This window comes from Nicotiana tomentosiformis, chromosome 10, assembly GCF_000390325.3.
Source record: "Nicotiana tomentosiformis chromosome 10, ASM39032v3, whole genome shotgun sequence".
NCBI lineage: Eukaryota > Viridiplantae > Streptophyta > Magnoliopsida > Solanales > Solanaceae > Nicotiana > Nicotiana tomentosiformis.
In genome coordinates, this window is record NC_090821.1 from 3,592,634 (window position 1) to 3,616,928 (window position 24,295).

General features: G+C 40.8%; 2 protein-coding genes across 3 annotated transcripts in view; one reads left to right on the forward strand and one right to left on the reverse strand.

The window, feature by feature from the left end:
- Positions 1 to 24,295, forward strand: part of LOC104112244 (SKP1-like protein 1A) — a 67,720-nt gene that overhangs the window by 39,836 nt on the left and 3,589 nt on the right. The window contains exon 2 of one of the 2 annotated variants that reach the window (XM_070186298.1): positions 23,447 to 23,780. In XM_070186298.1, coding sequence (XP_070042399.1) covers positions 23,493 to 23,780 — 288 coding nt within the window. In that variant the 5' untranslated portion in view covers positions 23,447 to 23,492. Of the gene's footprint in view, positions 1 to 23,249; positions 23,781 to 24,295 lie in introns of those variants that run through there. The other variant, XM_009622111.4, reaches the window with a different exon arrangement.
- On the reverse strand, positions 1,438 to 4,341 carry LOC138899660 (uncharacterized). Its single transcript, XM_070186339.1, has 5 exons — positions 3,778 to 4,341; positions 2,681 to 3,040; positions 1,885 to 1,941; positions 1,690 to 1,776; positions 1,438 to 1,581 (listed from the first exon to the last, which is right to left on the reverse strand). Exons 1-5 carry the CDS (start codon positions 4,339 to 4,341, stop codon positions 1,438 to 1,440), a joined length of 1,212 nt encoding a protein of 403 aa, XP_070042440.1.

Consider the following 24,295-nt stretch of genomic DNA (forward strand, 5'->3'; position numbering starts at 1 on the left):
TCGGAGATATTACTCTCAATGTGCCCCAACTATCAGAGAAATTACTCTTAATGTGGCTTGACTATCGTATAGATTACTCTCAATGTGCCCCGACTATAGGAGAGATTACTCTCAATGTGCCCCGACTATCGGAGAGATTACTCTCAATATGGATCGACTATCGGAGAGATTACTTTCAATGTGCCCCGACTATCGGAAAGATTACTCTCAAGAGACTTACATGTCCACCTTAAGATTGGAAAATATAGTTTCCTTTTAAGGACAAACCCACGAAGAGGCCAACTTAAGGTGCAAAGGGACTTATATATCCACCTTAAGATTGGAAAGTTATAGTTTACTTTTAAGGACAAACACACGAAGAGGCCAACTTAAGGTGCAAAGGGACTCATATGTCCACCTTAAGATTGGAAAATTATAAAGTTTCAACTCGAAGACTTCGTGGACTTGACGACGTCGATTTGAACACTTGGAAAACTTTGAAGATTTGGCGGACTTTGTAGACTTCAACTTGAAGACCGACAAACTTGAAAATTTGATGGACTTGAAGATTCGGCAGACTTTGACGCTTCAACCTGAAAAATTTGAGGGCTCAAATATTTTCACTTGAAGACCGGCGAGTTTGAGGACCTCAACTTGAAGACTTTAACTTGAAGACTTGGAGGCTTAAATATTTCGACTTGAAGACTGACAGACTTAAAGATTTGTGAACATGAAGACATAGTGAACCCCCGAATTTCAGCGCAAATACTTGACATCCTCCTAAAATCGTCCCATTGAAGATACCAATTTACCATGGAGTGTTTCCCCCTTTAAATCAAATGAGATCCAAAGTTCAACAAAAGAATGATGTTTCGGCTTGATTTTAAATTCCTTCAAACTTCACTCGGACAACAATTGGGGAAATATGTATCTTTTGAACTTATGTGACTGAACTTAGAATGAAACTCTAAGTTGCCTACGTACCTCGGTGAAGAGGATCAAGTCATACCGTAGTTCAGAATGGGTAATTTTTTAATTTTTTTTATGTCCTAACTTTTGCCTAGGCCGCCTCTTTTGAGGTTTTCAACCTAGCGGACCCTTTTTTTGTAGTGGGCCGTACACAGTTTAGACTCATGCGGGACCGGAGTGTAGAAACATGAAGTTTAGGCTCATGCGTCAAGGAGCGTAGCGACTTCAAGGATAATACTTCTTCAAAAACTTGCCATTGATAGGGCCGATTCTCATGCCATCTGCATCAACCAGCTTATAAGCCCCACTTGAGTAAACTTCTTATACGACATATGGCCCATCCCATTTTGAAGTGAACTTCCCTACAGGTTTATGGGAAGTAATAATGGGTCTTCGTATGGCAATGACTTGATCTCCTACTTGAAAGGATCTAGGGCAAACTCTTTTATTGAAGGCGCGAAACAATCGAGCTTCATAACATTCAAGACTCTATTGAGCTTCCAACCTCTTCTCATCAAGAGCCTCCAACTCTGCTAATTGAAGTCGAGTATTTTCTTCATCAGTGATCCCTTCTTGAATAGCCAGTCGTAATGAAGGTATTTGACGCTCGAGTGGCAAGACGGCTTTGACTCCCTAAATGATTGAATAAGGAGTTGCTTATGTTGGCGTGTGGTGAGTCGTCCTATATGCCCATAGAGCTTCTTCCATACGGTCATTTCAATCTCATTTGAATTTGGAGACGACTTTCTTTAACAAGTTGCATATAGTCTTGTTGAACGCCTCAGCTGGACCATTGGCGGCAGCATTGTACATCGAAGAGTTACGTTGCTTGAAGCCAAAGAGATCACAAATCTTGTTTATCAACCTATTATCGAATGACTTTCCATTATCCGTTATTATGTAACGATGAATGCCAAAGCGATAGATTATGTTTACTCGGATGAAACTTGCAGCATTTTCCTTCTTTACCTCCTTAAGAGCAACAACTTTAACCTATTTTGAAAAGTAGTCAGTTGCAGCCAAGATGTATAGGTGCCCACCAGAGGACTTTGGCAGTGGTCCAACAACATCCAATCCCCAAGCGTCAAATGGCCAGGATGCAACAGTCGGGTGCTACACTTCAGGAGGTTGATGAATAAAATTCGCATGGAATTGACAAGCCTTGCATCTTCGAGCGTAGTCCAAGCAATATTTTACCATTTTTGGCCAATAATATCCCATCCTTTTTATATGGAAGTGGAGGTTTGGTCCATACTGGTGTGACTCACATACCCCAAAATGTGCCTCTTGCAAAGCTTGGAGTGTTTCTTCTTCCCCTAAGCATCGCAAGAGTACTCCCTCGAATGACCTTCTGTATAGAGTATCTTTGTAGTAAAGGAAGTGAGGTGCACGACGACGGATTTCAGTCCTTCTCCTCGAATTTTCTGGAAGTATCCCATAGCTTAAGTAGTCGATAATGGGTTGTCGTCATTCTTCTTTCTCAGCTTCAGAAACAACGACAAGATGCTTGAGTTTATTTTCTTCACCTTCAACCTCATTTGGCGGCGGTACTACCCATTTTTGGCAGACAGTAACTTGCGCTTGATCAGGCATGGTTAACTATGAAGCTAGGGCACCTCAAGAATCAACCTTCTTATTTTCTTTCCTTGGCATATGTTGAATAGTCATGTCACCGGCCCATCCCATTAATTTTAACATAATCATGATATGGGAGTAGTTTAGGTTTCTTGACCTCGTAACTACTTGAAAGATGGCTGATCACCAACTGAGAGTCACCAAAGACTTGCAATTGCAATCGCTTCATTTCAACAGCCATTTCAAGCCCAAGTATTAGTGCTTGATACTCAGCAACGTTGTTAGAGCAGACTTGCGTCAACGTAAAAGAGTAGGGCAGAACTTCACCTTGATAAGTGAAAAATACTACACCGGCACCAGCTCCTCCGCGATGTGCAGCACCATCAAAGTACATCTTCCGTGGAGGTTGAACTTCAATGACTATTGCATCCTCATCAGGTAGTTCGTCAGTTAGCTCCCAATCATCAGGTATAGGGTGATATGTCAAGAAGTCCGCTAACGCTTGTCCTTTTATAGCCTTTTGAGGGATGTACACAATTTCAAATTATTGAAAGTAGAGGTACCACCTTGCTAGTCGATCACTAAAAACAGGTTTTGACATCACGAACTTGATGGGATTTGCTCTAGAAACCAAACGAACGACATGAGCTTGAAAGTAATGCTTCAACTTTTGGATTGAGAAGACTAGCGCGAAACATAACTTTTTGATTGGGGAATAATTCAGCTCATGTGGTGTCATCATCCTGCTCAAGTAGTAAATGGAGTTTTCTTTTCCTTCACTATTTTCTTGGGCCAACAGCGCTCCAATAGACCTTTCTTGTGCTGAAATATACAGTATCAGCAGCTTTCCAAGTATGGGGGCTACCAAAATGGAGGCTTCATCAAGTAAATTTTGATACTTTCAAAGGCATTGCTACAAGCTTGGTCCCACTTGAAAGGAACGCCTTTCTTCATGAGGCAACTGAATGGTTGGCACCTCCCAACTAGGTTCGAGATGAATCTCCTAAGGTATGTTATCTTTCATGGCAGACTTTTTAATTCATGAATATCCCGAAGCTCAGGCATTTTCAAAATTGCATCTACTTTGGCTTGATCAATTTTGATCCCTCGATGCCGGACAATAAAACCAAGGAAATTTCCATAAGTAACTCTAAAGGCATATTTTAATGGATTCATCCTAAGTTGATACCTCCGGAACAACTCAAACACCATTCTCAAGTCCTCCAAGTGGTCGCTTTTCTTTCTTAATTTTACCACCAAGTCGTCAACATAGCATTCGACATTCTTGTGGAGAAGGTCATTAAAGATATTCTGCATAGCTCTTTGGTAAGTAGCACCCACGTTCTTCAAGCCAAAAGGCATTACCTTGTAGCAATAAATACCCTTTGGGGTACGGAATACAGTAAGCTCTTCATTTTTTTGTGCCATGCAAATTTGGTTATAGCCCAACGAACCGTCCATGAATAACATTGCCTCATAACCAGTAGTAGCATCGATCATCAGCTGTGGAATAGGAAGTGGGAATTCATCTTTCGGACACGCATTGTTGAGATCCCTGAAGTCAACGCACACTCGAATCTCGCCATTTTTCTTCCTTACAGGGAATATACTTGAAACCCATGTTGGGTATTTAACTTTATGAATAAAACCAGCTTTGATGAGTTTGTTAACTTCACTTTCAATCAAGGGAACCAAGTCCAGCCTAAAGCGCTTTTGAGCTTGCTTAACAGGACGAGCGCTATTCTTGACTGCAAGGTGATGGACTGCTACTTTAGGTTCCAAAGCCAGGCATCTCTCTGTAACTCCAAGCAAAGACATATTTAAACTCCTTGAGTAACTCAATATAAGTGCTTTCTTCATTAGCTGTTAGTAAAGCACTTAGATAAGTGAGCCTCGATTCTTCATTAGTGCCAAGATTTACTTCTTTCAAAGCGTCCATTGTTATTTTTACTCCTTTTTCAAGTTTAGGCGGAGCATCCTTTATATCTTCATCTTCTTAAGGTCCCCATCGTTGAAGGATATGTGGTAACACAGTGAAACATCCTCCATTGAAGATGGAACACCATTCTCGCCTTGTACGGTAACATGATACGAAGAACCCACACTTTTTTCGTCTTCATCACGTTCTTTAGTGAAGACCACAGTGTATGGCTTCACCTTCAGTACCTCATCACACGAAACCATGACTTTTGTTTGTCGCTTCATTCTAGAAGGAACTAGACTTTGGAAATCCTTAGAGATCTTCTAAATTTTGGGCGAAGCGGGTGTTTTTGTATTTCGATAATTTTTTGTAACTTATTCCCTTTATTTCATGGACCCAATCTCTCAAATACGGAAGATCTCACAGTTGATTTTCCAAGTCGATCAAAGACAGAAGGTTTGTTAGAAGCGGCAAATTCGTCTTTTATAGTGATATAATTGTTGCTCGCCCTTCTTATAGAGATGCGCACTGGTGATGGTTGCTAGTATCCCAAACCTTCACGTGGTTGCCTCGTCGCAGCTTCTGATGGGAGCTTCCCTAACTTTGACGGCTCATTGGGATTGTATCCAGCTTTTGCAAATAGCCTATAAGCGTTAGGATCAAAACCTTCATCTGTTCGTTTTTTAGGGAGTGCCACATTCTTCAAACGATTTTGGGCCACAAACCCTACAAGTGGCTTTGAGCACAACTTTACTGCCTCAATTTGTTTTACCGGAAGAGTTAACTCCTTTAGCATGTTAGTTTGGAGATTAGATGATTCACCTTCACCTTTCTTCCTTTTAGGGACATATTGGAGCACATGACTTACTTTCTTGCCATAAGACACAATATCCCCTCTATAAGATTTATTCGCGTTGAGTTGTACCTCCTCGGTAACAGCTTTGGCTTTACCAGTAGTCACCTCATCTCTTTTAGTTATGGGCTCGTCATTCTTGCTTTTCATGCCATCATCAGCTTTTAGCTCCTTCACAATGCGGTTCTTCAAGTAGAACTTTACATCGACGAAGTGTGACTCAGCCTCGGTGAATGGCTCATCATCAGCAATTATCTTCTTCTCGACTTCACCCTCGTAGTATTTCAAACATTGATGGTAGGTAGATGGAACCACTTTATTCTCATGTATCCAAGGTCTTCCGAGCAAGACGTTGTATGAAGTCTTTGCATCGATCATATGCAGCCATGCACTTGATTGCATATCTTCAATGTTGATTCCCAACCTGATCGCACCTATGGCTCTTTGCCCCCCTTGGTTGAATTCTTGGATCATCACACGACTTTCCGAGAGTTCGTTCATGGGAATACCAAGTTCTTTCACAGTGCGAATTGGCAAGATATTAACTGAGGATCCTCCATCAACCAAAATTCGATTTACCCTTTCATCACGCATATAGCCAACCATGTACAATGGGAGGTTATGAAGAGTGTCATCTAGTAGAAGGTCGTCATTTGTGAACGTAACATTTTCCTCACACGCATTAACTTCTAGAGGGATAGACTCGATGACCTTTTCTGGAGATGGTGCCAACGGTAGGTCATCACTCTTTTCTTCCCCTTTATCAGCATTGTAATAAGAGGCCTCAATACTGTCACGGGAAATCTTCATGCGAAACCAACATGGAAAATAATCCTCCAAGGTCATTGGATGTCGTGGCTTTTGAGGGTGGTACACCTCCACTTTTGCTTTCCCAAACGCCTAACTGGATTCTGTTTTCTTGGTCTTTTTACCATCATTTTTCTTGTTGGTTGTTCTATTGATTCTTTTCGTGGGCTCCTTCTGTGGCACCTACAATAAGTCACCAACGTCTAACCTTCATCATCATCAAGTTGATCGTGTTCAACTTTGTTGTTCTCGAATAATTCTTCATCTTTACTTCTTTAAAACTACATAATTCATCTGGACTGAATGAGCCAAATGTGATAGAGACTTGGTTTGCACTTGCTTTCTCATCTTCAAGCACGATCTTCTTTTCACGATCCAAGTCCATAACTTTGTCCTTGAAAACAAATCACCTCTCCAAAGGGTGGCTCACAAGTCGATGACATTTGCAGTAATTTGGGTCATCTATTTTCCCAGCTTCTTTTGGCCGCTTCATCTCCGGAAGCTCAATGAGATTTAACTCGAGGAGCTCTTCAAAAATTGTTGGCACATCAGAATCTAGAAATGGGTACTCTTTCTCTTGCATTTCTTTTAGAGTCAACTTCCCACTTGGTTTATCTTGAAAAGAAGTGGATTTCGTACTCTGCTTCTTGATCACCTTCGTTGTGAACTTCACATGTGATGTGTTGACATTCATATATAGGCATTCTTTCGTTTCCAGCGGAGGCCATACTTAACTCCATGTCGTGGGCACGAGTCGCGAGTTCTTCAAATGTGCTAGGCTTGATACCTTGCAAGATGTAGCGGAGTCCCCAATGCATGCCTTGGATGCACATATCTATGCCAGAAGCTTCATTAAGCCTCTCTTTGCAGTTAAGGCTTGCATTCCTCTAACAATTGATAAAGTCGATAATTTGTTCACTCTTTTGTTGACTTGTATTTGTAAGTTCTATCATACTCACAGTACGTCTCGTGTTATAAAAACGATTGAGGAACTCTTGCTCTAGTTGATCCCAACTATCAGTAGATCCAGCCTCGAGGTATGTGTACCAGTCAAAAGCATTTCCTTTTAGCGAGCGGACAAACTGCTTGACGAGGTAATCTTCATAAGTCCTAGCATTGTTGCACGTCTCAATGAAGTGCGCCACATGTTGCTTTGGATTACCTTTACCATCAAACTGTTGAAACTTTGGAGGTTGATAGCCAGCAGGCATCTTCAACATATCGACCCTGGCAGTGTATGTCTTTGCATATGTAAGGGAGGACTTGGCAGCAACTTCATACTTGTTCTTAATGGTTCCTTCAATGAATTCCTTCAGTTGATCGATTGGAATCATCCCTTCAGATGAGACAGGGATAGCCTTAGCGGATGTTACTTGTCTTGGGGGAGAATCACTCTCTCGAACTTCTGGGAGCTTGCCATGTGCGTGGGTGGATTCTTATTCTATCAAGATTCCTACCCTATCTGTTAGCTTGTCGATTCTAGCGTCTTGATTTTGCATGCAAGTGGTCAAGCCTGCGATTGCTTCCGTCAAGTTTTCCAACTGCTCATCCACAAATGAAGTATTTTTCACCATGGCTTGCATGATTGTTGTGGACGATGGAGAGTAACATGGTTTGTCACACAGATCGATCCTCGATTGACTCACGTTATGTGGTGTAAGTGGGGAGGATCCATCACTTGAAGCATCATCATTTTCCTTCACAGCAGAGTGCTTGGATCCATAGAGGTCCAACAAAGCAAGAGTTTTCTTGATCTTTCCAGCAACATCGCTTCCTCCTTCAGGTGCGTTTATGGAAGATCTTGCTCCTTTTGAGGATGAAGATCCGAAAACAGGGGTTGATGCGGACAGTACTTAGGGTGTTTGTTGTCCTAACGAGCTTGCTTTGCTCCTTGTAACTGGTCCAAAGCTTCCAAAAGTAACATCGAGGATGCTTTCCACATCAACATAAAACCTGAAATTAGCAGCCTTGGTGGAAGTTGAACTGGAGTTGATTTTCTTTGAATCCATTTCAATGTTCTTTAACTTTGGTGATTGAAAAGTTGAGATGAGAGGTAGAGATTGTCCCACTGGGCGTGCCAGAATTTGTAGACAATAAATTTGTGTCGAGAAAATAAATTTAAGACCGAAAAATATTGCAACAATCGTAGTATTTGATTTCAAATAATTTGAGTGTACAATCTCTATGAATCCTCTGATTCTTCTTTTCAATAGTAAATAAATTCAAGGGCCTTTGAGCTTAAGCTTGAACTTATATTTGTTGTCACGAATGATGATCTTAAATTCAACTAGCACGAACTTTGATTTGAACTCGTACTCCTTGAATATTGATTTGTTCTTCGTTCTTGAGCTTAAACTTGATTTGTTCTTCGTTCTTGAGCTTGAACTTGAACTTGATTACTTGAAGTTTGAAACTTATGGAGGAATTTGCAGCGTTTGATCCACGAGCTCTTTCTTGCTTCTTGTTATAACTTCTGGTGTCTTTTCTGGGTTATGAAGACCCCTATTTATATTTATGGGTGGGAAGAGTTATGATAAGAACAAACTCTTTCTGACCAATCAAATTGAAGTGTGACAAGACCGCATTTGATTGGCCAGAACATGTCACTTGCACACGTGTCGCGGTTTCATTGGCCTTTTAATGTGACTTGGCATACGTAGCATGATCATGTTGGCTCTTCCGTTTGACTTGGCGTGCCACGTCATTTAACACGTGGTACCAAACTGGGCCTCTTGGAACATGACATTTTGGGCTTAATGAAGTGGGCTCATCACTTTAGCCCAATTAAATGGGCTAACCCAATGGATTAAGATTTATTTATTTAATCTATATATATTGGATTATATAATTAATTGAAGGGAAAAAAATATATTTAGCCAATATTTAAGAAACTTTTACAGAGTCCTAGCACTAATAAGTAATTAACAAATATGGCACCTAATTAACTACATTTCTAACACAATTCTATAATGTTGAAACAATCATTCCCACAACTTTCTCTCCCTCAATTAATGCATTACCTGCTCTCATTAACTGCTTTCAACTCTAATTGTTATACTTATAATATATTCTTTAATAATATATTATGTTGTATAATTATTGAATACATGATGAATAGTAATATTATATATGAATATATATTACATTACTAGACCGAAAAATATTGCAACAATCTCTATTTTTGTTGGAAACTAATTCATTCCACAACGGATTTTATACTTTTCATATATGGATCTTTTTACTAGAAAAAAGAGTACTAGTACCTTTTTATATAACATAAACTCTAGCGAAAGTATACATCTTTATATTTTGAAAAAATAAAATACATACGTTTCATGAAAAATGTAATGTATATTTGAGGTATATATACATTATAAACAATGTAATTTTATATAATTATTATACCAGGTAATACTTTCTTATTAAAAAGAACAAAGGTATATTATTACATTAGTATTTCTTGAAATATCATTATACTAGATTTCTTGAAATATCATTATGCTAGTTATATATAATGTTATGCCTTAATACCATTATTATACATTGTATTTCTCTAAATATATATATATATATATTCAGTGAATTATTTTCTTCTTCTATTCCTTATCGATTTCAGAGGCTGTAGCGATGGAATCAACAATCTTAATGAGTTTCACCTTATTCTTTGCTATGTAATTTGCAGTTTATGATAAGAAGGGAAGAGGAAAGAGTTTTGGGTAAGATTTTGCCTTACCTGATGAGAGAAAGAACGAAAAGAGTGAGATTTTGGGTTCGGGGTGATGGAGAGATTAGTGGAGAAATAATCACTATAATTTAGAAAATTTGGTGGAATATGGGAGACTTTTAATCTTTAATACATAATCCCTTGAATCATGGGTCAGTTTTAAAAAATAAAGACCGATGGTAATGTATCAATTTTGAGATATGCTATATCTGTAAATGAATGTGCTACATATGAAATAAAACAAAAGTAATATTGTTTATATAAATATTTGCTTACTAATGGCTCTACAACGTAAAAATCTCTTAATTGAATTATATTAGCCCATAATATTTATTGGGACTAATATATCTTGAATTTAAAATATAATCCAAATTATTTTATCGATTTAGATTCGATAAAATTTAAATGCTTACACTTACTTCTATGAATGTTGGTTAAATGCAAATAGAATAACAACCTTCCTCAAACAACTTGCTCTTTATATATTTATTTCAATTTAAATTTATTTTTGTTGCGTGTTTACTTCTTATTTATTAAGAGATGCCTCTTTATTTAGACGGGATTCTATATATTACTTCTTCCCATTCTGCTTTAGATGGAATTTATTCAAAGTAAAATAAATTTTCTTTAGTTGTAATCTTACTAGATGTTTTTAATGGGTATAAAAGCTTTTTTTTATAAATTTTATTTCTTTGTTTTTCTAACAATGTAAATATTATTTCAAACGTTTTGGAATTATATCTCATTGTCATTTTCAAGATCAAAACAATTTAACAAATAAGGACATACAAACATACAGTGGATCCTAAGATGGCCAAATAGAAGAATTAATTGTTATGAGAAGTTTTAATTTTCTGAATGCATCACAATTCACAAAGGGTAATAAGAGTTGAACTTGCTTCATTTTTATCTCTTTGTTTTGAACAGAAACATTATAATGGAGTGGAAGGATAAAGTGGGCTTTGAACTCGACCCAACCCAACAGTGTTAGGCATACGTCCATTTCCCCATGAAGGAGAACGTTGAAGAAGAATTAACCCAAATAGCCGTGCATCTAACCATTTAAACTAAAAATGCGCGGTGGTGGTATAACATATACATAATTTATATATTATATGTGTATAGTTGTGTATAATTAATGTATAATCTATATATACGGCTAGAAAAAATAAATAATAAATATGATTGGCTATTTGTGTAAAGATTCCAACATTGAAGAGGTAACATATTGAAGCCCAATAAATGCAAAACAACTTAGTATTATCACTAAATTGAATGTTAAATTAAGAAGCTTGTAATCTCTTACGTGTAAAAATTACGATTTATTGAGAAATTTGACATAAAACTAAAATTGTTTTGTAAAGAGCCACAAAATCAATTGACCAAGTGAGACATAGATCACCTGTATTAAAATGAAGAAATAATCTCTTATCACTTACAATTTGAATGGGGAAAAAACGATCCTTACAATTCTCTTGGTGATAAATGCAATTGAGTCATTAGACTGTTGATCTATGTTGGAGATGAGAGTTTGCCAAACTTTACAAGTAACGAAACATTTTCCTATAGTTATACGGTGAACTTATTGAATTATATTTTATATATTTCATGTAATAATAGCAATTTTCCTCACTAAGGGGTTTTACCAAGATTCACAAACTGATTAATGAAGCAGCGCATGGTCCAATTTGAAGTTATAGTATTATTGTGTGTTTACCCGAAAAATCGGATATAGTTGAATTTATAAGTAGTTCTAAGGATATGTGATATAGCCTTACATAAATCGTACGATTCTTGGCTATAGAAATGAGATATAAATTATTGAACTAGAAGAGTGAGTGTGTTACAATGTCCCCTCTGCTCTTGAAATAGAAATGAGATATAAATTATTGAAATAGAAGTAGTCTGTTCTTGCAATGTCCCCTCTGCTTACAAGGATTCCCCCTCTTTATAGTAGGGGGATGTTACTTTATTTATAATAATAAAAAATATATAGTGGAGAATCCATGATGAATTATCTCTTCCTGCCAAGATTCTCTCCCCTAGTGCGGTTGCAACAGCTCCTGTCTGCGAGCTTCATACTGGCTCGAGCTCGGTATTGGATCGATCCCTTGGCCTTGAGTTCGAGTTCGACATTCAGGGTGAGTGTCAATGGGTCGGTGCATCTCCGACAACCTTCTTCTTGCCTTGCGGTTCGATTTGGTCATGGGCTCGATAATGATATCGAGGCGATTCCTCGATCGGTCTTGGAGCTCGAGGCTTGTTTGTACTATCCTCGGAACTCGTCTCGAGCTCTCACTTCGATCGCTTACCATTCGATCTCGAACAAACGAACGGAGGCCGAAATCTATTTCGACCGTATACATATAGTCCCCATGTTTCTCAGGAAGAATGTGGTGAGAAGCGATATGATTTCTGACGGCTCGATCGGATTATAAGCTGACGTTTTCACTGGGCTCGATCGTGACGTATGTGATAGTTGTCCCGTCGATTTAGTTTTTCAAGGTATTCAACGCACGTCAGACGGTGGTCGGCCATCGCTGATATTGAACCGCCATGGTATAAGCCTATAAATAGCCCTTCCATTTATCATTTACCACTTTTACATCTTCAATCTCCCAAATTTTCTTACTCCTTCTGCCTCTGTTTTGCCGCTTGTAGAGCCACCTTCATCAGCATTTAGCACCATCAACCTTTATCTTCCTTTGCTTTCTTTCTCTTACATCAATGGAAAAAACTTCACAAACCGTACCTCAGAAGGAGAAAGCTTCCTCTTCACGGCCGTCCGGCGACAAGGCGCCGGTGGAGCGTCTCCCCATGAGTACGTTCCTAGCCCGTATACTCTGAAGATCGATTTTAAGGTTGAAAATCCTTCGTCTATTCCGGGGTCGATGTGAGCATATGTCGATGTACATGTGCTCGATAACAGAGGGCCATCTCGAGGCTGTGAGGAAAGACTGCAACTGGGGTTCCGAGGTTGTGTTGCAAATTCCCTCTCTCGAAGAGAGCGTCATCACTCACGTGGAGGGGTTTTTAAGTGTTTATACTTATCCCTTCACGTTGGGTCCCGTCCATCTAGTGATCATTGATTTTTGCAAAAGATATTAGGTCACCCTCGGTCAAAATCATCCTTCTCTATGGCGTATAGTAACCTTACTTCACTTATTCTCCGATAAAGCCGGAGGGCTGGATTTTACCCTAAACCACCTCATACGATTATATCGGCCTCAAATCCTTCGAGGACTAATCAGGCTTCATCGTCGGGCATCGAAAGCTTTGATGTCGAGCATCGACAAAGACAAGGATCGGGGTTGGATGGGCCGTTATATTCGGGTGAGGACCCGTGATCTCATTCCGGAAGAGAAGATGTGGTTCCCCGAGGAATGAAATTTTGACTGTAAGTGGTTTTCATAAGGCATTGCTTTTCGTATCTTTCTCCGATTCTATCTAATATCTTTCTCTGATATACAGCTGCCCCTTGGATGTCACAAGCGGTACCCGACCTCGAGGATTGGGTTCAGAAGTTAGCCTCGACTTCCTCTTATGCCGAACGTGCTTGGCGTGATTTGACAAAAGGTAGATGGGAGGCCAAGAATCACGGTAAGGGTCACTTCTCATGTTCTTCAAAATGTTTTTTATGCTCCATTCGTTACCGGTTTTCTTTCATACAGGTGTAACCAAAGATGCCATTTTGAGGCCTTCGAGTGGTGAAGAAGGAACCAAGTCCCCGGTCCCGGAACTGAGGAAAAATAAGAAGCGAAAAGCCGTCTCTCGGCTAGAGGATCCCAAGCCCAAAACTCGAAGGGTGAGGAGGAAGGCAATCGCACTTTCGATGGACTCGGTCCAACAACTGAGAGAAGAAGAAGAAGATGATGATGATACCTCGGCTTTGGTGATCCGATCTGCGAAAGTTATCGAGGTCGCCAGACCTTCTGAGCCGATGACGGCTATATCGGTCGGGGTCGGTTACGGTACCCCGAGTCTCGATCAGAGCGTCCCGAGCGATTCTCTTGGGACTATTACAGTGGGTCATTTGCCTTCTCTTCCGACCTTTTCTGAGGAGGCGTTAAATGAAGCTCGAGAATTGAAGACCCCCGATATTGGCGGAGGCTCTAGTGTAGGGGACCCTTTTCGGGATTGCTTTATTGGAGTCGATGATGCCTCCGACATCAGTGATGCTTCTCTTCTCCTAGAAGAGGCCCAACATTTCATTTCTCGGGTAATGATTTTACTGTGCTTGGTTTCTTCGTTCTTTTCTAAACTTGACGTGTGTTTTTCCCCTACTGTGCAAGCCATTAGCAGGTTTCGAGTCGACCTCAACCAATGTGAGGCCAAGCTTCAGAAGGTCTCGGGGGGGAGAGATGCTCTGCGACTTCTTTGCAGCCAAAAGGACGAGGCTATAAAGGACCTCCAAGCATATTTGGCTAAGGCTCGTGAAGAAGAGGCCGAACTAGATAAGCAGGTGAGCCTCGTTCTATTAGAGTATGGGTTTGACCCAACTGTGGAAGATAACCCTTCGTTGTCTCAGCTGCAGCAAAAGGTTGAAAAGATCGGGTTGCTTCGGGAAGAATTTGATCAAATCAAGGCCGAATGTAACCGGTGAAAGGAGACGATCGACCACCTGGCTGCAGAAAAAGAAACCATCTTGGCCAAATTATTATCGGCCAAAGTTCAGCTTCGAAGCATCAAGCAAAAGGGTTCGGCTCAGGCCAAAAGTATCGAGGAGCTTGAAACACGGCTTGTTGAGGCCAAGGCGGAGGTTGAGTCATCGAAAGTCATGGCGGACAAGTCCATTGCCGTGTATCAGGCTAATGCCGAGGCTGCTCAAATGGAGGCAAGAAAGGCAGCGGATACTGTCGACACTCGAGCACATTGGGTTGCCGAACTTGCTAAGTGTCACTCTCGGAGGGAGACCCTCGAGGAGATACATGCTCGAGGTTTCGACCTTCCCGAAGAGATAGAAAGGGTTAAAAATCTCGAAGCTGAAGCTGAAGCCTTGGCTTCTGATGGCGATGATGACGATGATGATGAAGGTAGCAAGAGCGAGTCCGAAGACGGGGGGAGCCCGGTGGAGAAGAGACCGCTCTCGATGATAACCCAGAAGCATAGCCCTTAGCTTCTTCTATGTTGCATTCATTTATGTAAACCACCCTTGTATATCTATACAAATATCTTTTTCTTTTACAATCTTGCTTCGTGAAGATTTCATTCATGCATTGCGGATGTTTTTATGAGGATTTAGGTGATTTCATCGAATTCGGCCTTCGTAGCCTTTATGGCCGAGTGAGTGTTCGCTTGAGCTCGAAATAAAAGTAGCCCACAGGCTTAGTGGTCGAGTGGGCGCTTGCCCGAATTCGAAAAATAAAAGTAGCCCACAGGTTTAGTAGTCGAGTGAACATTTGAACTCGAAGCAAGATAGCCTTTAGATTTTGATAAGTGAGTAAGTGATTGTTTCGAACTCGAACTCAAAGTATATTAGCCCGTAGACTTTTACGATCGAGTGAGTGATTGCTCGGACTCGAAGTAAGATAGCCCTTAGGCTTTTAATAATTGAGCGAGTGATTGTTACAAACTCGAACTCAGAATATCTTAGCCCGTAGGCTTTTTATGACCGAGTGAGTGATTGTTTCGAACTCGAACTCAGATAGCCTTTAGGCTTTAATTTGAGTGAGTGATTGTTTTAAACTCGAACTCATAATATCTTAGCCCGTAGGCTTTTTGAGTGAGTGATTGTTTCGAACTCGAACTCAGATAGCCTTTAGGCTTTAATTTGAGTGAGTGATTGTTTCGAACTCGAACTCGGAATATCTTAGCCCGTAGGCTTTTTATGACCGAGTAAGTGATTGTTTCAAACTCGAACTCAGATAGCCTTTAGGCTTTAATTTGAGTGAGTAATTGTTTCGAACTCGAACTCAGAATATCTTATCCCATAGGCTTTTGATGATCGCTATCAAAAATCCTTTTGATGGTGGTTGGCCTTTAAGCCTGTTTGAATCATGAAGCAGGAAAATCTTTTCAAAGTATGAGATATCTGAAAAAATAGTTCTCCTTTATAAGTCATTACACATGTATTTGTATCTTGTGCCAGAGTCCGAGCAAAACTACGTGGGCATGGTTCGTTTTGACCATTTGGCCCTTACACTTTTCTCTATCGAGACCATGTTTGTCATGAGTTTGATATGGTGCAACTTTCTTTTTCTGAACTTGATTTATTCGCTTGGTAGCCCCCCAGTATCCGAGGTTGATTATGACGGAGCTTCGGATACTGTTGATTTGTCCCCGGGTAGCACATAGTTGTTGTCTCGTTAAAAACCTTGTCGGAAAAACCCATTTGGGATAAAAGCCGAACTTGAGGGAAAAAGAGTATAACGTGTGCTTTGAAACCAGAGGTATTGATGTTTTTCGTCGAATTCCTGCAATGAGTTAGTGTCGAATGTACGTATGTAGACGATAGAGGAGAAAATTATACCTTAACAGTAATATCGTTTGATAAGTGATATGTTCCAATTGTTTGGTAACGGTTTTCCATCAATTGTTGCAAGTTTATAAGACCCTTTCCCGACTATATCGAGGACTTGATAGGGTCCTTCCCAATTTGGTCCGAGCTTCCCTTCATTAGGATCTTGAGTGTTAACGGTGACCTTCCTTAGGACCAAGTCCCCGGCCTTGAAATGGAGGAGGTTGGTTCTTTTGTTGTAGTACCTTTCGATTCATTTTTTTTGTGCAGCCATTCGAACCAGTGCCGCCTCTCATTTTTTATCTAATAATTCGAGGCTTTTATTCATTGCCTCATAGTTCGATTTTTCCGATGTATATTGGAACCTTGCGCTTGGTTCCCCGACTTCGATCGGAATTAAAGCTTCAGATCCATACACTAGGGAAAATAGGGTTGCTCCTGTACTGAATTTAGATGTTGTCCGATATGCCTAAAGGACTTCGGGCAAAATTTCTCTCCACTTTCCTTTAGCTTCGTTCAATCTTTTCTTTATGTTTTGGATGATAATCTTGTTCGTTTATTCGGCATGTCCGTTCCCGCTAGGATGATATGGTGTAGACAGTAATCTTTTTATTTTAAGGTCTTCGAGGAATTTTGTCACTCTACCGCCGATAAACTGTCTACCATTGTCGCATGTTATTTCTGCCGGTATCCCAAATCAACACACGATGTGGTCCCAGATGAAATCTATAACTTCTTTTTCTCTTACCTTTTCGAACGCCTGTGCTTCAACCTATTTAGAGAAATAGTGAGTCATAAACATAATGAATTTCGCTTTACCTGGGGCCGATGGTAGGGGGCCGACGATATCCATTCCCCATTTCATGAATGGTCATGGAGAAATGACTGAATGAAGATGCTCTCCGGGTTGGTGGATCATCAGTGCAAACCTTTAACATTTATTACATTTTCGAACGAACTCCTTAGTGTCCTTCTCTATGCTATCCCAGTAGTACCTTGCTCTGATGTTTTTGCGAATTAACGGTTCGGCACCGGAGTGGTTTCCACAAGTGCCTTCATGAACCTCTCGTAAAAAATAATCGTGTCTCCTGGTCCCAAACATACCGCTAGTGGTCCGTCGAACGTCCTTCTGTATAATATTCCATCTTCAACCAGCGTGAATCGAGCAGCCTTGGTTCGTAGAACCCTCGATTCTTTAAGGTTCGATGGGAGTTTTCCGTTCTTTAAATATTCAATATACTTATTCCTCCAATCCCAGGTTAAGCTCGTGGAATATATTTCGGCATGTCCATCCTCGATTACAGATTTTGAGAGTTGAACGACAGTCCCCGAGTCGATCTTATCTTCTTTGACTGACGACCCCAAATTTGCGAGTGTGTCAGCCTCACAGTTTTATTCTCGAGGCACATGTTGTAGGGTCCATTCTTTGAAACAGTGTAGAGTTACCTGTAATTTGTCCAAATACCTTTGCATCCTATCTTCTCGAACCTCGAAAGTTTTGTTTACTTGGTTTACCACTAGTAAAGAGTCACATTTGGCTTCAATAACTTCTGCTCCTAGGCTTTTAGCTAGCTCGAGACCTGCAATCATAGCCTCGTACTCAGCCTCATTGTTAGTTAATGTAATGGTTTTGATGGATTGTCTAATAATGCCACATGTGGGAGGTTTCAGGACGATGCCAAGCCCAGACCCCTTCACATTTGAAGCACCATTTGTGTAGAGGGTCCAAAATCCCAACAACGTACCCGATTTTAACAAGAGTTCTTTTTTAACTTCGGGTACGAGGGTTGGCGTGAAATCAGCAATGAAGTCCGCTAAAATTTGGGACTTAATGGTCGTACGGGGCTGATATTCGATATCATACCCACTGAGTTCGACGACCCATTTGTCCAATTGACCCGATAGTTCGGGCCTGTGCATAATATTGAGAAGCGGGTAAGTGGTCAAAACGCATATGGGGTGACATTGAAAGTACGGTCTTAACTTTCTAGAGGTGCTTATTAGTGCAAGTGCTAATTTCTCTAAGTGAGGGTATCTAGCCTCTGCTTCCCCTAAGGTCCGACTTACATAACAAACAGGAAACTGTGTACCTTGCTCTTCTCGAATTAGGACGCCACTTAATGCGATTTACGATACCGCCAAGTATAAGTACAACTTCTCATCTGTCCTCGGAGTGTAAAGTAGTGGCGGGCTCGATAGGTACCGCTTCAATTGTTCTAGTGCATGTTGGCATTCCGGGGTCTAGGCGAAATCGTTCTTCCTTTTGAGTAGGGAGAAGAATTTGTGGCTTCGATCTGATGATCTCAAAATGAATCGGCCTAAGGCAGTTATCCGCCCGGTCAGCCTTTACACTGCTTTCATGCTATCCACGGCGGTGATATCTTCGATGGCCTTAATTTTGTCGGGGTTGATCTCGATTCCGATTCGATACCATGAAACCAAGGAACTTGACCGATCCAACCCCAAAAGCACATTTCTTGGGGTTGAGCTTCATGTTGTATTTCCTTAAGATCTTGAACGTTTCCTGCAAATGAGTCAAATGGTCCTCTACACGCAGGGACTTAACTAGCATGTCATCAATGTAATCTTCCATTGACTTACCTATTTGGTCTTCGAACATTTTATTCACTAGGCGTTGGTAAGTAGCTCCTGCATTTTTTAGCCCGAATGGAATTACATTATAGTAATAGGTTCCGTACTTGATGATAAATGAAGTTTTTTCCCGGTCCTCCGGGTTCATTCGAATTTGATTGTACCCGGAGTAGGCGTCGAGAAAAGTAAGGATCTCATGGCCGGTTGTGGCATCAATCATGCAATCGATGCTAGGCAGTGGAAAAGAATCTTTGGTAGTTAGAATCAAGAACAAGTATCCTTGCCGCGCATTGATGATTTATTTGACCAGCTTCAGGGAGCGAGGGTATGCATACTTTGTTTAGATCTTTATAATCTATGCACATTCTAAGTTTGTTCCCTCTTTTAGGGACTACAATTACGTTGGCTAACCACCCGGGATATTTTACCTCCTGAATTGATCCTATTTTGAGAAGTTTAGTTACCTCATCCTTTACAAATGTGTGTTTTACCTCGTACTGTGGTCTTCATTTTTGCTTTACCGGTTTGAACCTAGGGTCCAAGCTCAGCTGGTGTGTCGTTATCAACGGTGGGATCCCTGCCATGTCTAAATGGGACCAAGCAAAACAGTCTATGTTATCAATAAGAAATCGAATGAGTTTTTCCCTGAGTTCGGGGGTCAATCCCGTTCCCAAGTATACCTTTTTCTCGGGCAGATATTCGATTAATATGACCTGCTCCAGTTCTTCGATCTTAGATTTGGTGGCATCAGAGTCGTCGGGGATGATGAAAGCTCGAGGTGTCAGAAACTCTTCCTCATCATCCTCTATTTCCTGTTCCACTGGTTCGGTCGAGACTGGTGGCTGTGATTGCTATTTAGTTTCTTGTCTATCTTTAGTGCTCGATCTTTCTGAGACCGATAGCGTTAGCATCAGTGTTACCTCAGCAACCATAAACATTTTCTTCGCAGCATGTTGCTCTCCGTATATTGTTTTTACGCCGTCCGACGTAGGAAATTTCATTACTTGGTGGAGGGTCGAAGGCACTGCCTTCATATTATGGATCCAAGGTCTTCCAAGTAGGGCATTGTATCTCATATCCCCTTCGATTACATGGAATTTGGTATTTTGGATGGTTCCAACTACATTCACTGGTAGAGTAATCTCCCCTTTAGTCGTTTCACTGGCCATATTGAAACCGTTCAAGACCCGAGCTGCTCCACTACCCAAGATCGGATGATATTCGTAGAGCTACCTGGATCCACTAAAGCACGCTTAACTTGAGCTTTATTTAATAGGATAGAAATTACCAGAGCGTCGTTGTGAGGTTGAGAGATGCCCTCGACTTCTTCAATTCCGAATGATAAAGTGTCGTCGGGTACATAACCTCGAGTTCGTTTTTCCCCTGTGGTCGGTATCTTGCCTTACTTGAGCACGGGGTCCTGCGGAGTATCGACCCCACCGATGATCATATGGATGATATGCAGAGGTTCCTCTTGTTTATCCTTTTTGCTGGCGTCCCTTTCTCTGAAGTGATTCCTGGCTCTGTCGCTGAGGAACTCTCGAAGGTGGCCCTCATCGAATAGGCGGGATACCTCTTCTCTTAATTGTCTGCAATCCTCAGTCCTATGGCCATGCGTTCCATGATACTTGCACATCAAATTCGGGTTTCTTTGGGAAGGGTCAGTTTGCATGGGTCTGGGCCACCTAGTATCTTTGATTCTTCCGATCGCCGATACAATGCTCGATGTGTCGACGCTGAAATTGTACTCCGATAGCTGGGGTGCCTCTATGGGATCACCATATTTATCGAAGCCACTCTTGCTCATAAGCCCCCGGGAATTTTGTCCTCGATTGTTCTGAGCGAAGTTGAGTGCCGAGCCATTGTTCATTCGATCTGTGGCGTACGGTTGATATCGGTCTTTGTTCGATCTTCGTTCTCTGTCGATATCCTTCTAGTTTTTGATAGCTGCCCTGTTCTGGTGCATGGATCCGGAAGGAGCTCCCAACTAGTCGTCTTCGACCCTGATTTTTGACTGCTATCGGTTGTGCACGTCTGCCTAAGTCATTGCTGGATACTCGATCAAATTATGCTTCAGCCGACGTGATACTATTAAACTTTGCTCATTCAACCCTTGGGTGAAAGCTTGGACGGCCCAGTCATCTGTGACCGGTGGCAATTCCATGCGTTCTATTTGAAATCGGGACACGAACTCCCTCAGCATTTCATTACCGTTTTGCTTTACTTTGAAGAGGTTCGATTTTCTTGTTGCAACCTTTATGGTACCAGCATACACCTTTACAAACGAGTCCGCTAACATGGCAAAAGAATCGATGGAATTTGGGGGCAAATTATGATACCAAATCATCGCTCCCTTCGAGAGGGTCTCTCCAAATTTCTTTAATAACACGGATTCGATCTCGTGGTCTTCCAGATCGTTACCCTTGATGGCACACGTGTAAGAGGCTCCGTGTTCGTTGGGATCGGTCATACCGTTATATTTGGGAATTTCGGGCATATGAAATTTTTTTGGGATTGGTTTTGGGGCTGCACTCGAGGGAAAAGGCTTTTGGATGAATTTCTTCGAATCCAACCCTTTTATCATTGGTGGAGCTCCCGGGATCTGATCGACCCTGGAATTATATGTTTCTACTTTTTTATTGTTGGCTTCGACTCGTTTTGTGAGTTCTTCGAGCAATTTGGTAATTTCAGGAGTAGTACCCGATTCTTGCTCATTTGACTTCACTATGGCTGGCTCCGTTCTGTGTGTGATTTTCAGAAGCGGATCAGGCTCCGATCTGCTTTGTACCTGAATTTGGCTCTGCAACTGAGCTATCGCTATTTGCTGGGCTTGTAACATCTTGAAGATCATCCGTAAGCTGACTCCGATCTCCTCCACATTATGGGCATCTCGAGCTACGGATCGAATACCGCCCTGAATGCTTTTTTCCGGTTCGGAACGTTGGTTCGCCTCAAAAGCCACTTGTGAATTGACGTCTAGTGGTACTTTGACTCGGATTTCAGGTACTTCGACTCGAGCTTCAGTGACATCGTTAAATGGCCTTCCGGCCCTGGGTATCAAGTTGTTGGTTTCATCTTGAAGGCCGGCTTCGTAGTCGATAGGTAAAGCCATGAATCGAGAGTTTGCCATTGCTGATTCGGAGTTGTAAACTGGTGCGTATTGCGGATTTGTATCAAATAATCACTGTTATCCTTAGCCCCATGGTGGGCGCCAAACTGTTAAAAAAATCAGATATTGTTGAATTTATAAGTAGTTCTAAGGATATGTGATATAACATGACATAAATCGTACGTAAAAGTGAAAATGTTTAGATTCTTGGATATAGAAATGAGATATAAATTATTGAACTAGAAGAGTGAGTGTGTTGAGTAAAAAAGTTTAAGAGATTTATTCTTCAATAAATAGAAGTAGTCTGTTCTTGCAATGTCCCCTCTGCTTACAAGGATTCCCCCCTCTTTATAGTAGGGGGATGTTACTTTATTTATAATAATAAAAAATACATAATGGAGAATCCATGATGAATTGTCTCTTCCTCGATTCCTGCCAAGATTCTCTCCCCTAGTGCGGTTGCAACGGCTCCTGTCTGCGAGCTCGATACTGGCTCGATCTCAGTATTGGATCGAGCCCTCGGCCTTGAGTTCGAGTTCAACATTCGGGGTGAATGTCAATCGGTCGGTGCATCTCCGACAACCTTCTTCTTGCCTTGCGGTTCGATTTGGTCATGGGCTCGATAATGATATCGAGCCGATTCCTCGATCGGTCTTGGAACTCGAGGCTTGTATGTACTATCCTCGGAACTCGTCTCAAGCTCTTACTTCGATCGCTTACTATTCGAGCTCGAACAAACGTACGGAAGGCCAAAATCTATTTCGACCGTATACATTGTGCAAGTTCATAGTTGATTCTATTGCAACTTTTTGGTTACAAACTATTGAATTTGTGAGTTCAATAATCTAGTGATTTTATGTGATACAAAAATAACAACATACCTATTATATTTCCACAAATGGGGTTTGAGAAGGGTAGTATATATGCAGACCTTACCTTACATGGTGAAGATAGAGAAACTGTTTCCGGTATACCCTCGGCTCAATAAAAGCAAAATCACAACAGTTATGACAATAATTTTATGTGATATTTAGGCAAAATTGAGTGATATTTTATTACAAAAATTAGTCTAGTAACTTTTTGTGATACTTAAATAATTTTGAATATTTTTTTATTAAAATAATTTAGTAATTCTAGTACATTTTTGAGTCAGCAGATTTGAAATATGTGGAATTTATTACATGTATATACATATATTAATTTGTTTTTTTTTGCATACCCTTTTTAAAAAAAAGTGGTTTGCAAGTTGACCCTCGTCACTTGGGAATTGGGATTGGGAATGGAGTAACATTTTAATCCCCCGAAAAAGGCTTCCCAAATCCCAATTTTATAATTTTCCCATTTCTCAATTATTCACGGATCTTAGCCTGACCCGCAAACCTTATATAAAAGGTGCCCCTATCATTGGCTGTAGCATTCTCTTTCTCTCAGCTCTATTCGCTTCGTCCGAGTGTTGTTAGGGATTGTAAATTCGTTTTCCAATTCACAATTCCTCTTTACTGAAAAATGAAGATGATCGTATTGAAGAGTTCCGACGGCGAAACCTTCGAGGTAGAAGAGTCAGTTGCCGTAGAGTCGCAGACAATCAAGCATATGATCGAAGACGACTGCGCCGACACCAGCATCCCTTTACCTAACGTGACGAGCAAGATCTTAGCTAAGGTGATTGAGTATTGCAAGCGCCACGTGGACGCCGCCTCTAAGACGGAAGATAAGGCTGTCGAGGACGATCTCAAGGCTTTCGATGCTGACTTTGTCAAAGTTGACCAGAGTACCCTCTTCGATCTCATCCTGGTCTGTATCTCTTTATTTTGATACTGCTGTTTATACTAATTTTGAATTTCGTGAAGATTATTATGTGTATCTTACTTAATTCATCTAGGGTTCTGAGTAAGACCGTTAAATCGTTGAATAGGTACTTATAAGTCATTTTAAATATGTATGAAGAAAGAGTTTTAAGTTATATGCACTGATGGTCACTTATTAGGTAATTACATGTAAGTTTCTTGATAAACATTTATTAGTAATCTGATAAAATTGGTAACTAGCAGCTAAACTGCTATCAATAGTTTAATGTTCACTGATAGTGTAAAAAATCTTTATCACGGTCTTTAGAGAGGTTCTCTGGAGATGTTTGGAGGTAAAAGGTGTGCCGGTTTCCTGGTTCTGCGTTCAGCCCGTTCTTATTTGCCCCGGTGATGGACGCACTAACACACCATATTCAAGGAGAGGTGCCATGGTGTATGTTATTTGTTGACGACATTAATTCTGATCGATGAGATGCGAGCCGGTGTTAACGAGAGGCTGGA

Bases quoted from the DNA above. Each gene is read 5' to 3' on its own strand.
- LOC138899660 (XM_070186339.1), bottom strand. From the start codon at position 4,341: ATGTCTTTGCTTGGAGTTACAGAGAGATGCCTGGCTTTGGAACCTAAA. The intron at 1,942-2,680 runs GTCAAGAAACCT...TTTTCAAAATAG, and splicing joins ATCTTTCAAGTAGTTACGAG to GTTAAAGTTGTTGCTCTTAA. The intron at 1,582-1,689 runs GTCTCCAAATTC...TCAATCATTTAG, and splicing joins GCAACTTGTTAAAGAAAGTC to GGAGTCAAAGCCGTCTTGCC.